Here is a 13692-nt window from a genome sequence, read left to right as displayed (position 1 = left end):
GTGTGTGACCTTACATGCATCACGTAAAAGGGTTGCTCTCGGTGGGAGACTAGATCTGTCAGTCTCGAGAGCAAATTGAACAGAGCCACATTGGAGACTTCTTGAAGAATTGCGCTCTCTGCTCTAGAAATGACACCGGCAACATACGCAGAGTCGGTCACTAAATTGAATGGTTGAGAAAACCTTTCAAAAACTCTGACAACCGCGGCCAACTCGGCAATTTGAGGTAAGCCCTCAACCTTTATAATGTCTGTCTCCCACTGCAGAGTTTGAGGATCCCGCCAAGTCACCACGGACTTGTGGGATGCTGCGGACGCGTCTGTGAAAATGGTCACAGCTTTCAAAGGCTTCTGACTCTGGTTTTAAGTGAAAGCTTAAATGACATCTCCGAATTAAACAATTTGTGGGCCGGTTTGTGAATAGAAATTTTTCCAGTGAACGAATCTAAGGCAAATTGAAGAGCCTCATTCTCCAAGAGTAAATGCTCCAACATGGCCTTTGTTAGTTGGCCCGAGTTCAAATTGATAGGAATGTGAATGCATGTAAAATCAACTCCAGCCAGTTCCCGGATCCGGAGGTGAGCCGTCCGAATCAACTCAGCTACCAGCTCTTGTGGCTGTGTCATCCTCTTGGACCTATGATGGCTGAGGAAAACCCACTCTGTGATTAAGAGAGGGTCCCTTGAGACTTGGTCCTTATATGTTTTCATGGATGATTCCCACTGAAAAATCAACCTGTGCGGGTGTGGCAGCTTTCCCAGAATTTAACTTGGGTGTTAAATGCCAATCTTTGCGGAACAATGGTCCACTTAGAAATTTCCAGGCCAAGGTATTTCCAGGGTGGCATCCTTTGAATCTTTTCTTCCTGGAGCTCAAACCCTCCAGAAGTCAATGCACAGATTGTCAAGACAAGCACGTGGGTAAGTGCGCTGTTGTCAGGTGCACACAATAAGATGTCATTGATGTAATGTAATATAATAGAATCCTTTTCTGCCTCTCTGACAGGGGACAGCAAGGAAGAGATGTACCATTGGCAGATCACTGGGTTGTTCTTCATGCCTTGAGGAAGGACTCGCCAATGATACCTCTTCCTTGGGGCTTCTTGGTTAATGGTGGGAACCAAGAAGGCAATGCGCAGGGCATCGTCAGGGTGTAAGGGCATTTGAAAAAAGCAATCCTTTATGTCTAAAACAGCCAATTTCCAATTTTGGAGGAGCATGGCTGGGGACGGCATCCCTGGTTGGAGAGCACCCATATCTCCAATAACATTGTTAATTTGGCGAAGGTTATGCAAGAGCCGCCATTTGTCTTTGTTGGGTTTTTTAATGACAAAGACAGGGGAGTTCCATGGTGATGTGGACTCCACAATGTTACCGTTATCTAGCTGCTCCTGTACGAGCTCCGTGAGCGCCTTTAACTTTTGTTTATTGAGCGGCCACTGCTGTACCCAGATAGGTGAATTTGATTTCCAAGTCAATTTTTGGGTAGGGCACTCCTCAGTGGCCGCTACTGAAAAAGCTGAGGAACCTTAGGCAAGTCAATTGTGACATTCCATTGGGCCAAACACCTCTACCCCGCAGTGGTTCGTATAATCTAAAACGAATGGGCGAACAGAGGCCAATTGCCCATCCGGCTCCATAATTTGTACCACGGTTGGAGGGTTTTCATTCTTAGTTTTGTGTCTATTCTTTTTTAGATGTTGTAGTTAATAAAATTTGTTTCCTTTATTCCTGAGATGGAGCCTGTTTTGCTCTGTTCCTGATCACATCTCACAGAAGCCACTAGGGAAAGTGTATTTTCATGGGGGCACTTGGCATTGTGCCAGCCTCAAACCATGACAACACTAAAGCACTGTCTCTTGCACATGATATAGCACAGGTTTTTAAACAGTTTCCTACTTAATCGTTTAAAATGCTTGAACAACTCTCCTATAAATATTTTCTTGCTATACCAAATTTAGTTCATCCATCCATGTTCACAGAACAATGCTGGAATATGGGCAGTTCACCTTAGATTCATCCTGCTGTGGATATGGGTACAGTCTGACATGACTTTCCCTTCCCCTAGATGGCCACAGGCTGTTGAGAACTCACTGGGCCCTGTCAGAACTCTCCCTGGAGCTCCTAATGGCTTCTCTGGATGTGTTACATCAGCGCACTGCGTGCCTTGTGACACCCATCTGTGCCACTCTGAATTTGGGCATCTGAGCTCATCTCCCCACTCCAGTTAGTGAAAAGTGGCAGAGATCACAAACCTGTTCTGCTGTTCACAAATCTGTTCTGAACAGCTTTTGCCTATTGTTTAGGACTGACTGACCTCATCAGACTGACAGCTGATCCTAAACCTCAACCCCCCTGCAGGCTTTTTGAGAGACCCCAGCCCCTTCATGTTTTACAGGGGACCGCAGCGCCCATATACCTTAGGAGAGACCTCAATCTCCCCTTACAATCACACCTGACACAGGTGTGACTTCAGCCCCCTGTGCAACTTGGGAGAGACTCTAAAAACCCCTTTTAAGTGTGCCTTTTGCTTATCAGGCTGTGCACCCATACTCAACGCACAAACATAATTTCACCAGCTATGTACATAATGCTGCAGGAAGGAAAAGTCTGAAAAAATTAGAGAAATTTATTAAAAATAATTTGAGAGCCTTGTAGTTTATGTTGAATATACTTGGGGAATTTTAGCATTCCTTGGTATCCTAGAGATCTCAGTTGAATTCACACAGTTCCCCACAAACTCCACAGCAGTTGGATGTTTGAATAAGGGGGCTGTGAAGGTGGTGGCCTGAGGTCACATTTGGATTGCCAGACTGTTGAGAAAACTTCCCTATCTGACAATTCCATGACCCATTTGGTTAGGGATGTGATGTTTTCTGTGAATTCTTTGTTCTCTTGAGCAAAGACACCAGTCCACAAGTCAGGGACTTTTATCCTTTTACTACACGGTCACCTAAAATCCAGCAACTAGCCCTTCCAGTACTTCCATACAACTGCAAAAGTGTTGGCTAACAAACTCTCAACTTCCACAACTAACAACCTGCCAGTCGTCACCACAGACTTTGGTACAGACCAAGGGGTAGAATATGTTAGACATACTTTGCCAAGACATGACAAGAAAGAAGAGAAATAAAGACGGAAAAAGAGAAAGAGAAGGAAAATCTTGATGACTCCAAAAAACATTCAAAACAACAAGGCTGAGGACTGCGATAATGAACGTCATTTCATGAAATCGCATGATACCTGACAGGTATCAGCCCTGCTTCTTCAGTCACGGCCGCCTGTGGCACTATTGCGCGACACCGACTGCACGACACACCCGGTAAGGTTCTGCGCGCACAGAGCCACCCCGGCCGCTTCCTTCCGTGTGCCGGCGGCTCCGCCTCCCGCAGCCGCCGCGCCGCTGCCCTCTGCGCCGCGGCCGCCCGGCGCTGGGCTCGCGTCACGGCGCCNNNNCGGGCCCGGGCGCTCCCGCCGCGCCGGGCCGCGGCCGAGGCGGCAAAGGTCTGAGGGATATCCGCGTGGACGAGGAGGTGGAGATCGCGGTGAACGTCGCTCTGGAGCGGTTCCGCTATGGCGAGGACAAGGGTGCGTGGGGGAGCCGCGCGGGCCCGCGGGCTCTCCCCGGCAGGAGCAGCTCGGGCGGCCGCGCTGCCCCGGGCCGAGTCCCGCGGGGGACAGCGCTGGCTCCAGGCCCGCTGTGCAAGGGAAGCGTGGTGGGCTTGGGGACTGACAAACTCCCGGTGCCCAGGTCATATATGAGGGATCCTACTGCCTCCTGAGTTTTTGTGCTCGGGCTTTTATTTTTTTTAATTGTCTTTTCAGAAATGGAATTTCCGTCTTCTTTCACTAGAACCGAAAGAGCATTTGTTCACCGGCTCTGTCATTCTCTTGGACTTATATCGAAGAGTAAAGGGTAAGTTTGACTCTTATTTTTATGTATTATTTTCTCTTTATCGTGCAAACTTAGGGGATTTCGTTGACAGTGTTAAAACTATCTGTGTTTTTGGCCTTCAATGTCATAGGAAATGGTACTAGAGAAGAAACTTTAAGAAGTAAATATAAAAATATGTGTGTTTATTTATGTTCTCTGTGCTTTGTTTGATGTCTGAGTGAAAAAACGCATAACGTACTAATTTGAAATGCAGTTTTGAGGACTTCATGTGATAGGAAAGACTTCTCATAAAGATACTTCCTGTTTTTTTTTCCCTGCACTAGTGTGTTTTCCAGGGTTTTGCATAGAATCTCCAGCGTTGACAGGTAAAGTGCAACTTAGAACAGCATGTCCAAAAGAGTGCTTCTGTTGGTAAGCAGAGTAGAGGGTTCAAGTGTTGCTAGCAGGCTGAGGTCATGGTTCACCTTCACTCAGCACTGATTAGGCTACACCAGGAGCGTTGTGTGTGTTCAGAGCTGGGATCACCAGTAGGACAGAGATCTAGGCTGGTGAGAGTTCAGTGAAGGACCAATAACCTGGTGAAAGGGATGGAGAATCTCCTCTATGCGGAAAGGGTCAGAGTGCTAGGATTTTTCAGAAGACAAGGCTCTGGGGGTTCTCAACAGAGTATGTAAGTACTTGAAATGAGGATGTAAAGAGGTCAGAGTAATTTTTACTAGGGGCTGCTGGGCTGCCCTTGCCAGCACCTGCATACCTGCACCAGTCTTCCACCCTTGCCAGGAACAAGTCACTGGGTTCTTAGTGTGACCTTCTGTTCTTATCCTGAGAAGTTGTTTTGAAAGTGTTCATGTATCAGTTGTCACCCAGGCACAAGTTAGTTCAGTTTCAAACACATTTGCAACAAGTCTTTGCATTTTGGTGTCAAGAGTTCAGTCTGAGAAGTAAATCAGTGTTATGGTTAAGTGCTGTGGCTCCATTTCTACATAATAAATCTTTGATAATGAACTTCCTGAGATCTGATACGTTCTTCTGGCTTTTGTTAAGGATTGGAGTCCTACTAGCAGGGAGGTTTTTTGTCTATTCTGCTTATTTGTTGATTTTTAACATCTAAATCTTTCAAGTTAGTGTAAAAGTCAATTTGATGTCCTAACTCTCAGTGTTTGATAAAATGATTGGTAGAGCTGGCTGTATTTTGGGAGACAAATGCAGTGATAACCGGGGCATAGTTGTGTGATGTCTGCAGTGTCTGTTCTGCACTACCTGTCATGAATAGAAGCTGCTTTTGATGATGACTATTGTGAACATTCCATTATACTACTTAGGACATTATTTGGAGGATTCTTGTTATAACATTAGATTTGAAAATAAGCTGACAGTCACCTTGAAAAAATTATTGCCGAAGATCATTACATGGAGGTAACTAGTTTGTTTTTTCCTGAAATGCCTTTTTTCCTTTCTCCCAGAAAAGGAGCAAATCGATACCTAACTGTAAGGAAAAAGGATGGATCAGAAATAAAACGTGCAGTAATGACTTGTGCCTTAACTCCTGGTACAAAACATGCTGTTTGTACTTTAATTCGAAATTTTCCTGTTACAAATAAAGAACGAACAGAACTTCTGCCGAAGACGGAACAAGGAAATGCATATGCTGTTCAGTCTGGTATGTTCAGTCTGTGATATGTCTTGTGATATGGACTTATGAATCAACACTAGAAAAAACAACCCACAACCCAACCCCAAAACAAACTTCTCTATTTCCTGTCTCTTCTTCTGTCCTAACTGACACTCATCTTTATAAACAAAACTAATAATTTTCTTGTCTTGTAATTGTTAATACAGGCTCTTTTAAAACCTGTGTCATAAGATGCTCAGGCAGTCATGTGACCCACATTGCAATGTCTCCCCTGTATAAGGTTAATTTTGATTCTTTGAGACAATTTCAGCCAGAATTTTTTTTTTTAAGTACAGTTGTGAAGTGCGGATTTCTGCAAGTTCCATGGGGTAAGATTAAAAAGACAGGTGTTACCATCACTCCTTGTAAGAATACCTGAAGAGAAAATTAGACTGTCTCTTGTGCCTGGAGGAATTAATGTCCTTGATAAAATATGGAATTCATGTTTTGTTTTGTCATCTAAAATAGATTTGGTCTGTAAGAGCTATTAAGTAAACTTGGGCTATTATGTAAACTTCTTGATTTGTAGAGTATATAAAGTCCTCTGGAAGACAATATCTTCTGATATAAGGTGGGTTTTTTAAATAATGATTTTAACATGGTTGTTGCCTTAAAGTTATGTTTGTAAAAGTTATGTTGTGTTTCTGTGTACAAAGCTGGGTGTAGTGAACAGAGAACATAGCAGTATACCTTGTTTAAATTGATATTTCTGATTCATTTGGTTTGTTCTTTAAGTGCTTCCTTTGCTAGTTTTCTTTCTCAGTTCTTTCATTTTTTATTAGAATTGTTTAGTGAACAGAGGGAACGATAATAAAAGTATCAAAAAGAAATTTCTTAGGGATGTAGGGTATAAATTGATGAATAGTGTAGAATTTATCTTTCTTTACTTCTCCAGAATGGTCTTTGGCTCTTCTAAAATGTTAGTCTGTGTCTGTCTTGGTAAAACAGTGTTTGGAATTTAATACATGAATCTGTTAATGGCATTAAATAATTGCATTATGCCTATATAATTGCATTAAAATTGCATTGACAGTGAGCTTCTCATTCTTTTGGAAAAAAATTATTAAGGAATTATAGAGTAGCATTTAACATACTGATGTTGAAGTAGCCTCCTCAGAAGACTGCTTGCTTTCTGATACATCACACTACTGTGTGACTCCAGGGTTTTTAATACATCATGTTTCAGCTGGTACCTGTTAAGCTAAATCTTATGGTTTAGGCTTAGGTTATGTAAGACTGACTGAAAGGAGGTCTTGAAAGACAAGTAATGATGTGAAAGAAGGCATGTGAATCGCAGTAAAGTTGTCTTTTTGTTGGAAAACACACTTGTCAGTATGGAATAACTTAAATGTTTAATTCTCTGGTGGATTTTTGTGGGCAAACTCTTGAGATGGGAATGTATAAACAGATACAAAAGCTAAGGGTTTTTTTCTCTGATTTAGCTTCTATTTCCCTTTAAGCTTTTCGTGCTTTTTTTTTAACTTAAGCAATGTACTAATTCAGTTGTGTTTAAAATATCTATGAAAGGAAAAAATAATTTGAACTATATTTATTTCAAGCACCATAACAGGATGTGTTACCATGAAAATCACTTTTAAATATGTCAGGAATGCTAATAAAATCTGAAGTGTTAATTTTTAAGTACAATTTTAACCAGTGTTTTGGTGAACTTCCTTTTTAATTTATTGACTTCTTTTCACAGAAAACAAAGAGGTGAAGACAAGTGGACGACTTAGTGATGGTATCCCCCAGGTTCCTGTGAAAAGAGGGGAATCAGAGCTTGATTCCTTCAGGCAATCACTACCAGTTTTTGAAAAACAGGAAGAAATTGTTAAAATAATAAAGGACCATAAAGTTGTTTTGATTGTAGGAGAGACTGGATCTGGAAAAACTACTCAAGTACGTTTTAATGAAATAAAAAACATAACAGTGTTTATACCAAACTGATAGCAAATCTGTAATATTTCTGTAATAAGGATTTTTTTAAATTCTGTTTTTAAAGCTTTCATTTTCCCATGTGGTTCAAGGTCTAGTATTCCAGTTAACTTTTTTGTTTTTGCAATACTAAGCCAGCAGATACATATTTAAAGCATAAATTATTCTGCACAATTATCTGACAGATATCAGTTTTTCTTTAAAATAATCATAGCATATTGAAGGGAAAGTAGCTACAGTTTTGTATACCCTTTTCGTTCTAAAGCTAGTTCCTAGTATGTGGAGTACTATTGTATTACAGTGAAAGAATGTCTACAGCGTTTTTTACATAGATTTCCCTGAAGCAGGAGAGAGCAGCTTCACCTTTCAGTTGGTTGGTTGGGTTTTTTTGTTGTTGTTATTTTTGTTGTTGTGTTTTGTTTGAAAGAGGTGAACTTAATAGATTAAATTAATTTTTGTCACTTTTTTTGCCACTTCAGGAACATTTGCAATGATAATCCTATTGTGAGTAATTTTGCAGTGTATGTGATACTGAGGTGTATGTAAATTGTTTCATTGTGATAAAAAAGTTATGAGTCTATCAAACTGAAAAGTAAATTTAGACCACTTTGTTACAGATCCCCCAATTTATTCTTGATGACTGTCACAAAAATGGAACTCCCTGCCGTATATTTTGCACTCAGCCAAGACGTTTGGCAGCGCTTGCTGTGGCTGAAAGAGTGGCAGCAGAAAGAAGAGAAAAGATTGGCCAGACAGTTGGTTATCAGATCCGATTAGAAAGCAGGTACTGATGACATTTCTTAAAGTCAGTTGATCTGGTATTGGTGTTTTGTGTTTTGGTTATTTTAGCTACAGTGTATTTGGGATGCAGCCCAGTAAAATCTCACTGTGTAAAGTATACGTAGGATGTGTTATATTGGGTAATGAATGTTTAAGAGTTGAACAGGGTGGTTTTTCTCCTGTATTATGCAGTATCATGCAGTGATTTGCTCTATAGAACTGAACTGCAGATGCTTTCTTTTGATTTCTCCTAGGGAGTGTGTGTGTGGATATCTGTGTCCTCTCTACTTGTGACATTGATAAATCCAAAAGTTCTGCAAGATTTGAAAATAGCTAGGAAGACTGGCATGCTGTGACAAAAGCTAGGTGGGGAGAGTTTGTAGGGCACAGAAAAGGGAAAACAAAATTGCATAGTGAACAATGATGTTGAGCATTAACAATCTACTTTGGGTTAAATTTACTCTGTTTCATCTTTTATGCTTAAAGCAAAAGCAGAAATTCTAGATGACCTGAGGAATTTGCTCCTAAAACAGAGCAGGGATGGATGAAAGTCTGAAAATTGTGTGTAGTTTCTAAAATCTTTCAATTGTGTAAATAGTGGGATTTTCAGTAATGGGCAGCAGCTGGGATACAAGTGAAAGGAAGATGGCAAAAGGTATGGCTGGTTATGTTGCTTATATGGATGAAGATAATACATTTCTAATGAAAATGAATGCACTTGAACAGCAAAGCCAAGTTGAAGAATTTTGTTATGCATACCAAAGGTCATCAGGCTAGAAGAAGAGCATCAGAAGATTAGAGGAGCAAGTAAAGATGAATTGCAAGTAAGGTGGATGGTTGTTGTGTGGAAGAATTATGCCGAATGAAGAAAAACAAAGTATAGGTCAGATGGAGGAATTACTGGAAGTAGTGCAGAAGAACCAAAGAGTTCACTTGAGAAAGAGCAAAAGGGAGATATGACACTGTTTCCATCTTGGCAAAAAGTGTTGGATGAAAGTGTTTGCAGTAACACAGAAATGTGGTTTTTTTAAGTTTTAGTGTCTATTAAACAGTAGGGGTGATTTCTACAAGGCGGATGAAAAAGAATGGCAAGATTAAATAAGTAAAGCATTTCCATCTGGTATGTGTTCCATGAATTCAACATGTAAGAGTATTTTTGAAGTGAAAAAAGAATTCCAAACTTCAAATAGAGACATATATATGTGTGTTCCTTTGTTCAGTACTCTACAGTTTTTTGTGGAAGTTTTCAGTACTTAAAGTATCAATGTTGGAGGAAGTAATTGCTGGTTTTACTTGCACAACTAGCACTGCTGCAGGTAGTAGGTACTTTTAAAGAATTTTAGATTCTTGAAAAATCAAAGCATTTGAAAAGATTCAGCTTATTTCTTGAGATTCAGTCAGATACAGTGTTTTGGGTTTGTATGGCAAAGTTTTGGTAGTGAGGGGAGTGTTTTTTGTGAGAAGAAGCTTCCCATGTCTGATGAAGCCTCTGCCAGTTGGCTGTAAGAGACCTGCCTCTAGCCAAGGCCAAGCCCGTGGGCAGCAGTGAGTGTTGGCTCTGGAGCAACTTGTTTGAGAAGAAAATCTGCACGGCTACAAAGAGGGGATTGCAAATATTTGAGAGGAGTAGTACTGCAGACAACAAGGTCAGTGCCAAAGGAGTGGCAGGAGGTGCTCCAGGTGTCAAAGCAGAGATTCCCCTGCAGCCTGTGGTGAAGACTGTGGTGTGGGAGAATGTTCCCCTGCAACCCATAAATCCCCAGTGGAGCAGTCCACCTGCAGCCTGTGAAGGAACCTAATACTAGAGCAGGTCGTTGCCCAAAGGAGGTTATGACCCTGTGGGAAGCCTGTGCTGGAGCAGCTCCTGACAGGACATGTGGCTCTGCAGAGAGTGGAGTTTTCACTTATTGCTGGTGGAGCAATTTTGCTGCTGGGACTTGTGAACCCATGGGAGACCCATGCTGGAGCAGTCTGTTCCTGAGGGACTACATCACATGGGAGGGACCTACACTGGAGCAGTTTGTGAAGAATGAGAAATCCCTGCTGTGAGGAGAAAGGAGCAGTAGAGACAAGATGTGAATTGCCCACAGCCTCCATTCTATGTCCCCCTGTGCACTGAGGGGTAGGAATTAGAGAAAAATGGAAGCTAAACCTGGGAAGAAGGGTGGGGGAAGGTGTTGTTTAGATTCTATTTCTCATTATCCTACTTGGATTTAGTTGCTAATATACTAAACCAAGTTTTGCAAGTCAAGTCTGTTTTGCCCATGATGGAGAGATGCCCAGTGATCTCTCCCTGTCCTTACCTTGACCCTTGAGCCTTTTGTTGAATTCCTTCTCCCCTGTCTGGCTGAGGGGAGAGGGATAGAGCAGCCTGGGTGGGTGCCTGGCATTCAGCCAAGGTCAACCACATGTAGACAAAGATTATAACTGAGGGTATTTGGAAGAATTGTGACCTGTTTTTCAAGACAGTCCACACTGAATTTTCCAGTAAATTAATACAACATGCTGAGGTTTTCTAGATTCTGTTTCACTTGCTTATTAATTTAGAAAAAAATTAATCTCTCCTTGTTTATTAATCACTTGTCTGAAGTTTTTGAGCATTAGTACTAAGAATCCTTAGGAACTCTTAGGGAAGAGGTGTAGTTTATAAACAAATAAGTATGCATGAACTCTTCAGTGACAGAGCTGTCCTTCCACTGCTGGTGAGGAGCCCTTCAATCTTTAATTTTCAGTAAGTAGTGGAAAGCTAGCAGCATTTAAATGGTGAAAAAAGCAGAAGCATCTTTGTTCACTGTTCACTAGGGTTTCTCCAAAGACACTGGTAACCTTTTGCACTAATGGCATACTGCTTCGCACGTTGATGGCAGGAGACAGCACCCTATCAACCGTGACACATGTTATTGTGGTAAGGATCTCATATTTTGTGTGAGATGGAGCAGTATGTATTGTTTCTTAATTGGAAGACGAGCTCCTAGTTTTCTGTATTATTTTGGTGGACATTAAGATGTTTTTGTTAAGTTAGAATCTGAATTAACTTTAAAGAGTTACTGATTTTTTTTCTTGTAATATGCAAAATTGTGATATTTTTCTGCGGTTTGTGTTATTTTTTTTCTTATAAAAGCATCTTATATTAGGTTTTTGTCAACAGTTAATTTTGAAATTGTGGTGTGATGGTGGAAGGTAGAGGTCTGAACTTTTCTGAATTTCCTCTGTCAGCACAAAAGTCTTAGGAAGGTTCAATACAAGTGTGTCAGAATTTCTGTTATCATGTACTTGATTTTGCAGTACCAAGTGTGCAGTCCCTTTGTTTGTCCAACGTTTTCAACATAAAATGTAGTCTAATTTCTAGCAAATTATTTGTGTTCTTGTATGATTATGTAAACTTCCTATTGTGGAGTTTGATAAGTCAGTGGAACCAGAATGTTTGCTGCAAGTTCTCCACTGTTGAAAAAGAAAAAAACATGGTAAGTTTAGGTGGCTGTCTGTTTACCAAGGAGGAAAAAAGCATAAGAATGGTTTGTGTATTCTTGACTTCAGCCTGCAAATCTTGTTCTTCATACATTCAGAATATATAACTAAACAGAATGTAGGCAAAGATGATTAGTCAGATATGTGTCTTAATGACAAGCTTTTTCCATTATTTATTTGATCTAAGAAATCTGTCTATTTTTTTGTTGTTATATGGTATCATACAGCTTTTTTTTTTTTTTAATTCTCAGCAGTTGTGAAGGGTAATTTTATTGAAATAAGATTTTAGGATTTGCAGTTTGTGGTTTTATCTTGAAAATGCGATTCAAGAATTAGAGGAGTTTCAGATGCTCTTTTTGATCTCTGCAATGACGGTCCGTGATGGGTTGTGCATTAAGTGCAGTCTACTCTGATACTTTCTGAAGTATTATTTCTATTTTTGGATAGATTTAAAAAATATCCTTCTTAAGTTAAACTTAAGCATTTTAATACCTCTGCAATGCACCACCAAATTATATGTTTTAGTTTTAAAAAAATAATATTTGTGAAAAGTTATGATCTTGGATCTGTGATGTTTACATGTTCTCTTTTTTTGTTGTTGTTGTTTCCTTTCATACAGGATGAAGTACATGAGAGGGATAGGTTCAGTGACTTCTTGCTAATAAAGCTGAGAGATGTGTTGCAAAGCCAAGCTAATTTAAAACTAATTATTTCTAGTGCTGCTCTAGATGCAGACCTCTTTATTAGGTATTTTGGATGTTGCCCAGTAATACACAGTAAGTACTTAAGTAAACTCTTAAATCTCAGTATACCTGCACTGGGACTCCTAGATCTTAACTGAACTGTACAAAACCATTTTGAGTAAAGGCATGTGATAAATACAGTTACCAGCAGTGCTTGGTCCTTGCTAACTTGTGTTGGTTATTTCTTAACTATTTGCATCTACCTCAGAGGGAATTGTTTTTATCAATGGATATTCTGTAAATACAGGAATGTCCTGATCCCTTCCGTGTTCAATTCAGGGAGGAAAAGGTTCTTAAAATGCTGGTCTGCATAGCAATACAGACCCTAGGATTTACAAGAGTGTGATATCTTTTAGTATATTCCAGTAGATTCTACTTCTGGCTTCAGAGATTGCTTCTAGTTAGAGGATAAAACTCAGATTACTCTATCTGTTCATGTCAGAAATGCTGTCGTAGGCAAATTGGAGTATATGTTTTAATCATATGATTCTTTGCTTCGTTTAGAATTTTCTACACAAGTCATTCGTTAATTTGATGGGATGTTAATGAGAAAGAGTTGGTTTTTTATTTATGCATAAAAGTGTTCATTTCTGGTTTTCAGGTTTAAATTGTTGCCTAGGAAAATAAGGCTTGCAGCTTGTTGGAGGCATGAATCTGGAAGTTACACATGATTTTAATATTTGGCAGGATTTTTTGGAGGAGAAAAACCTCATTGTAGTTTTTGTGTGGCTTTGCGGTTTACTTTTTTTGCAGCTTCTCATCCTTTTAGATCAGTAGATTTATTTTGGAAATTCTGGCTACTATCTCTTTCTTCGGTTTACTGCAGTGGTTATACTTTTATCACATACTGGACTTTACAGGATAATCTCAATTGAAAAGGTGTTTTTTCCAATTTTGCTAATTAAAGGTATAAGAAAAGAGGGTTTAGGTACTTTGTCTGTTAATATCATGAAAAAGGTTTGATTTCTTCAGCAGTGTAGTTGACACAATCCTCACCACAGTAAAACCAACATTTTTTCGTTGTGGGTTTCTGTAGAACACAGAGTTTGTGATTAGTGTTAGAAGACTTCCTCTATGACAGCTTCTAAAAATATGTGAACTGTAGCTTGTTCTTTCTGAAGGAGAGCTAAGTCCTAGGTGATCTGAACTTAGTTGTGGTAAGTGTCTACTAAGGAACCTAAAATAGATACAAATTCTTCCT

The 13692-nt window shown here is 40.0% G+C and overlaps 1 protein-coding gene across 1 annotated transcript in view; it reads left to right on the top strand.

The window, feature by feature from the left end:
* Positions 1-3460: 3460 nt before the first annotated feature.
* Positions 3461-13692, top strand: part of LOC120513561 (3'-5' RNA helicase YTHDC2-like) — a 29340-nt gene continuing 19108 nt past the window's right edge. The window contains exons 1-7 of the mRNA XM_039733115.1: positions 3461-3586; positions 3824-3914; positions 5357-5553; positions 7268-7464; positions 8118-8284; positions 11083-11185; positions 12368-12524. Coding sequence (XP_039589049.1) covers positions 3826-3914; positions 5357-5553; positions 7268-7464; positions 8118-8284; positions 11083-11185; positions 12368-12524 — 910 coding nt within the window. The 5' untranslated portion in view covers positions 3461-3586; positions 3824-3825. The remainder of the gene's footprint in view (positions 3587-3823; positions 3915-5356; positions 5554-7267; positions 7465-8117; positions 8285-11082; positions 11186-12367; positions 12525-13692) is intronic.

Source organism: Passer montanus, unplaced genomic scaffold (genome assembly GCF_014805655.1).
Source record: "Passer montanus isolate IOZ18808 unplaced genomic scaffold, ASM1480565v1 scaffold83, whole genome shotgun sequence".
In the NCBI taxonomy this organism is placed as follows: Eukaryota; Metazoa; Chordata; class Aves; order Passeriformes; family Passeridae; genus Passer; species Passer montanus.
Note: the sequence above shows the minus strand (reverse complement) of the source record. Positions and strands in the feature narration are given on the sequence as shown.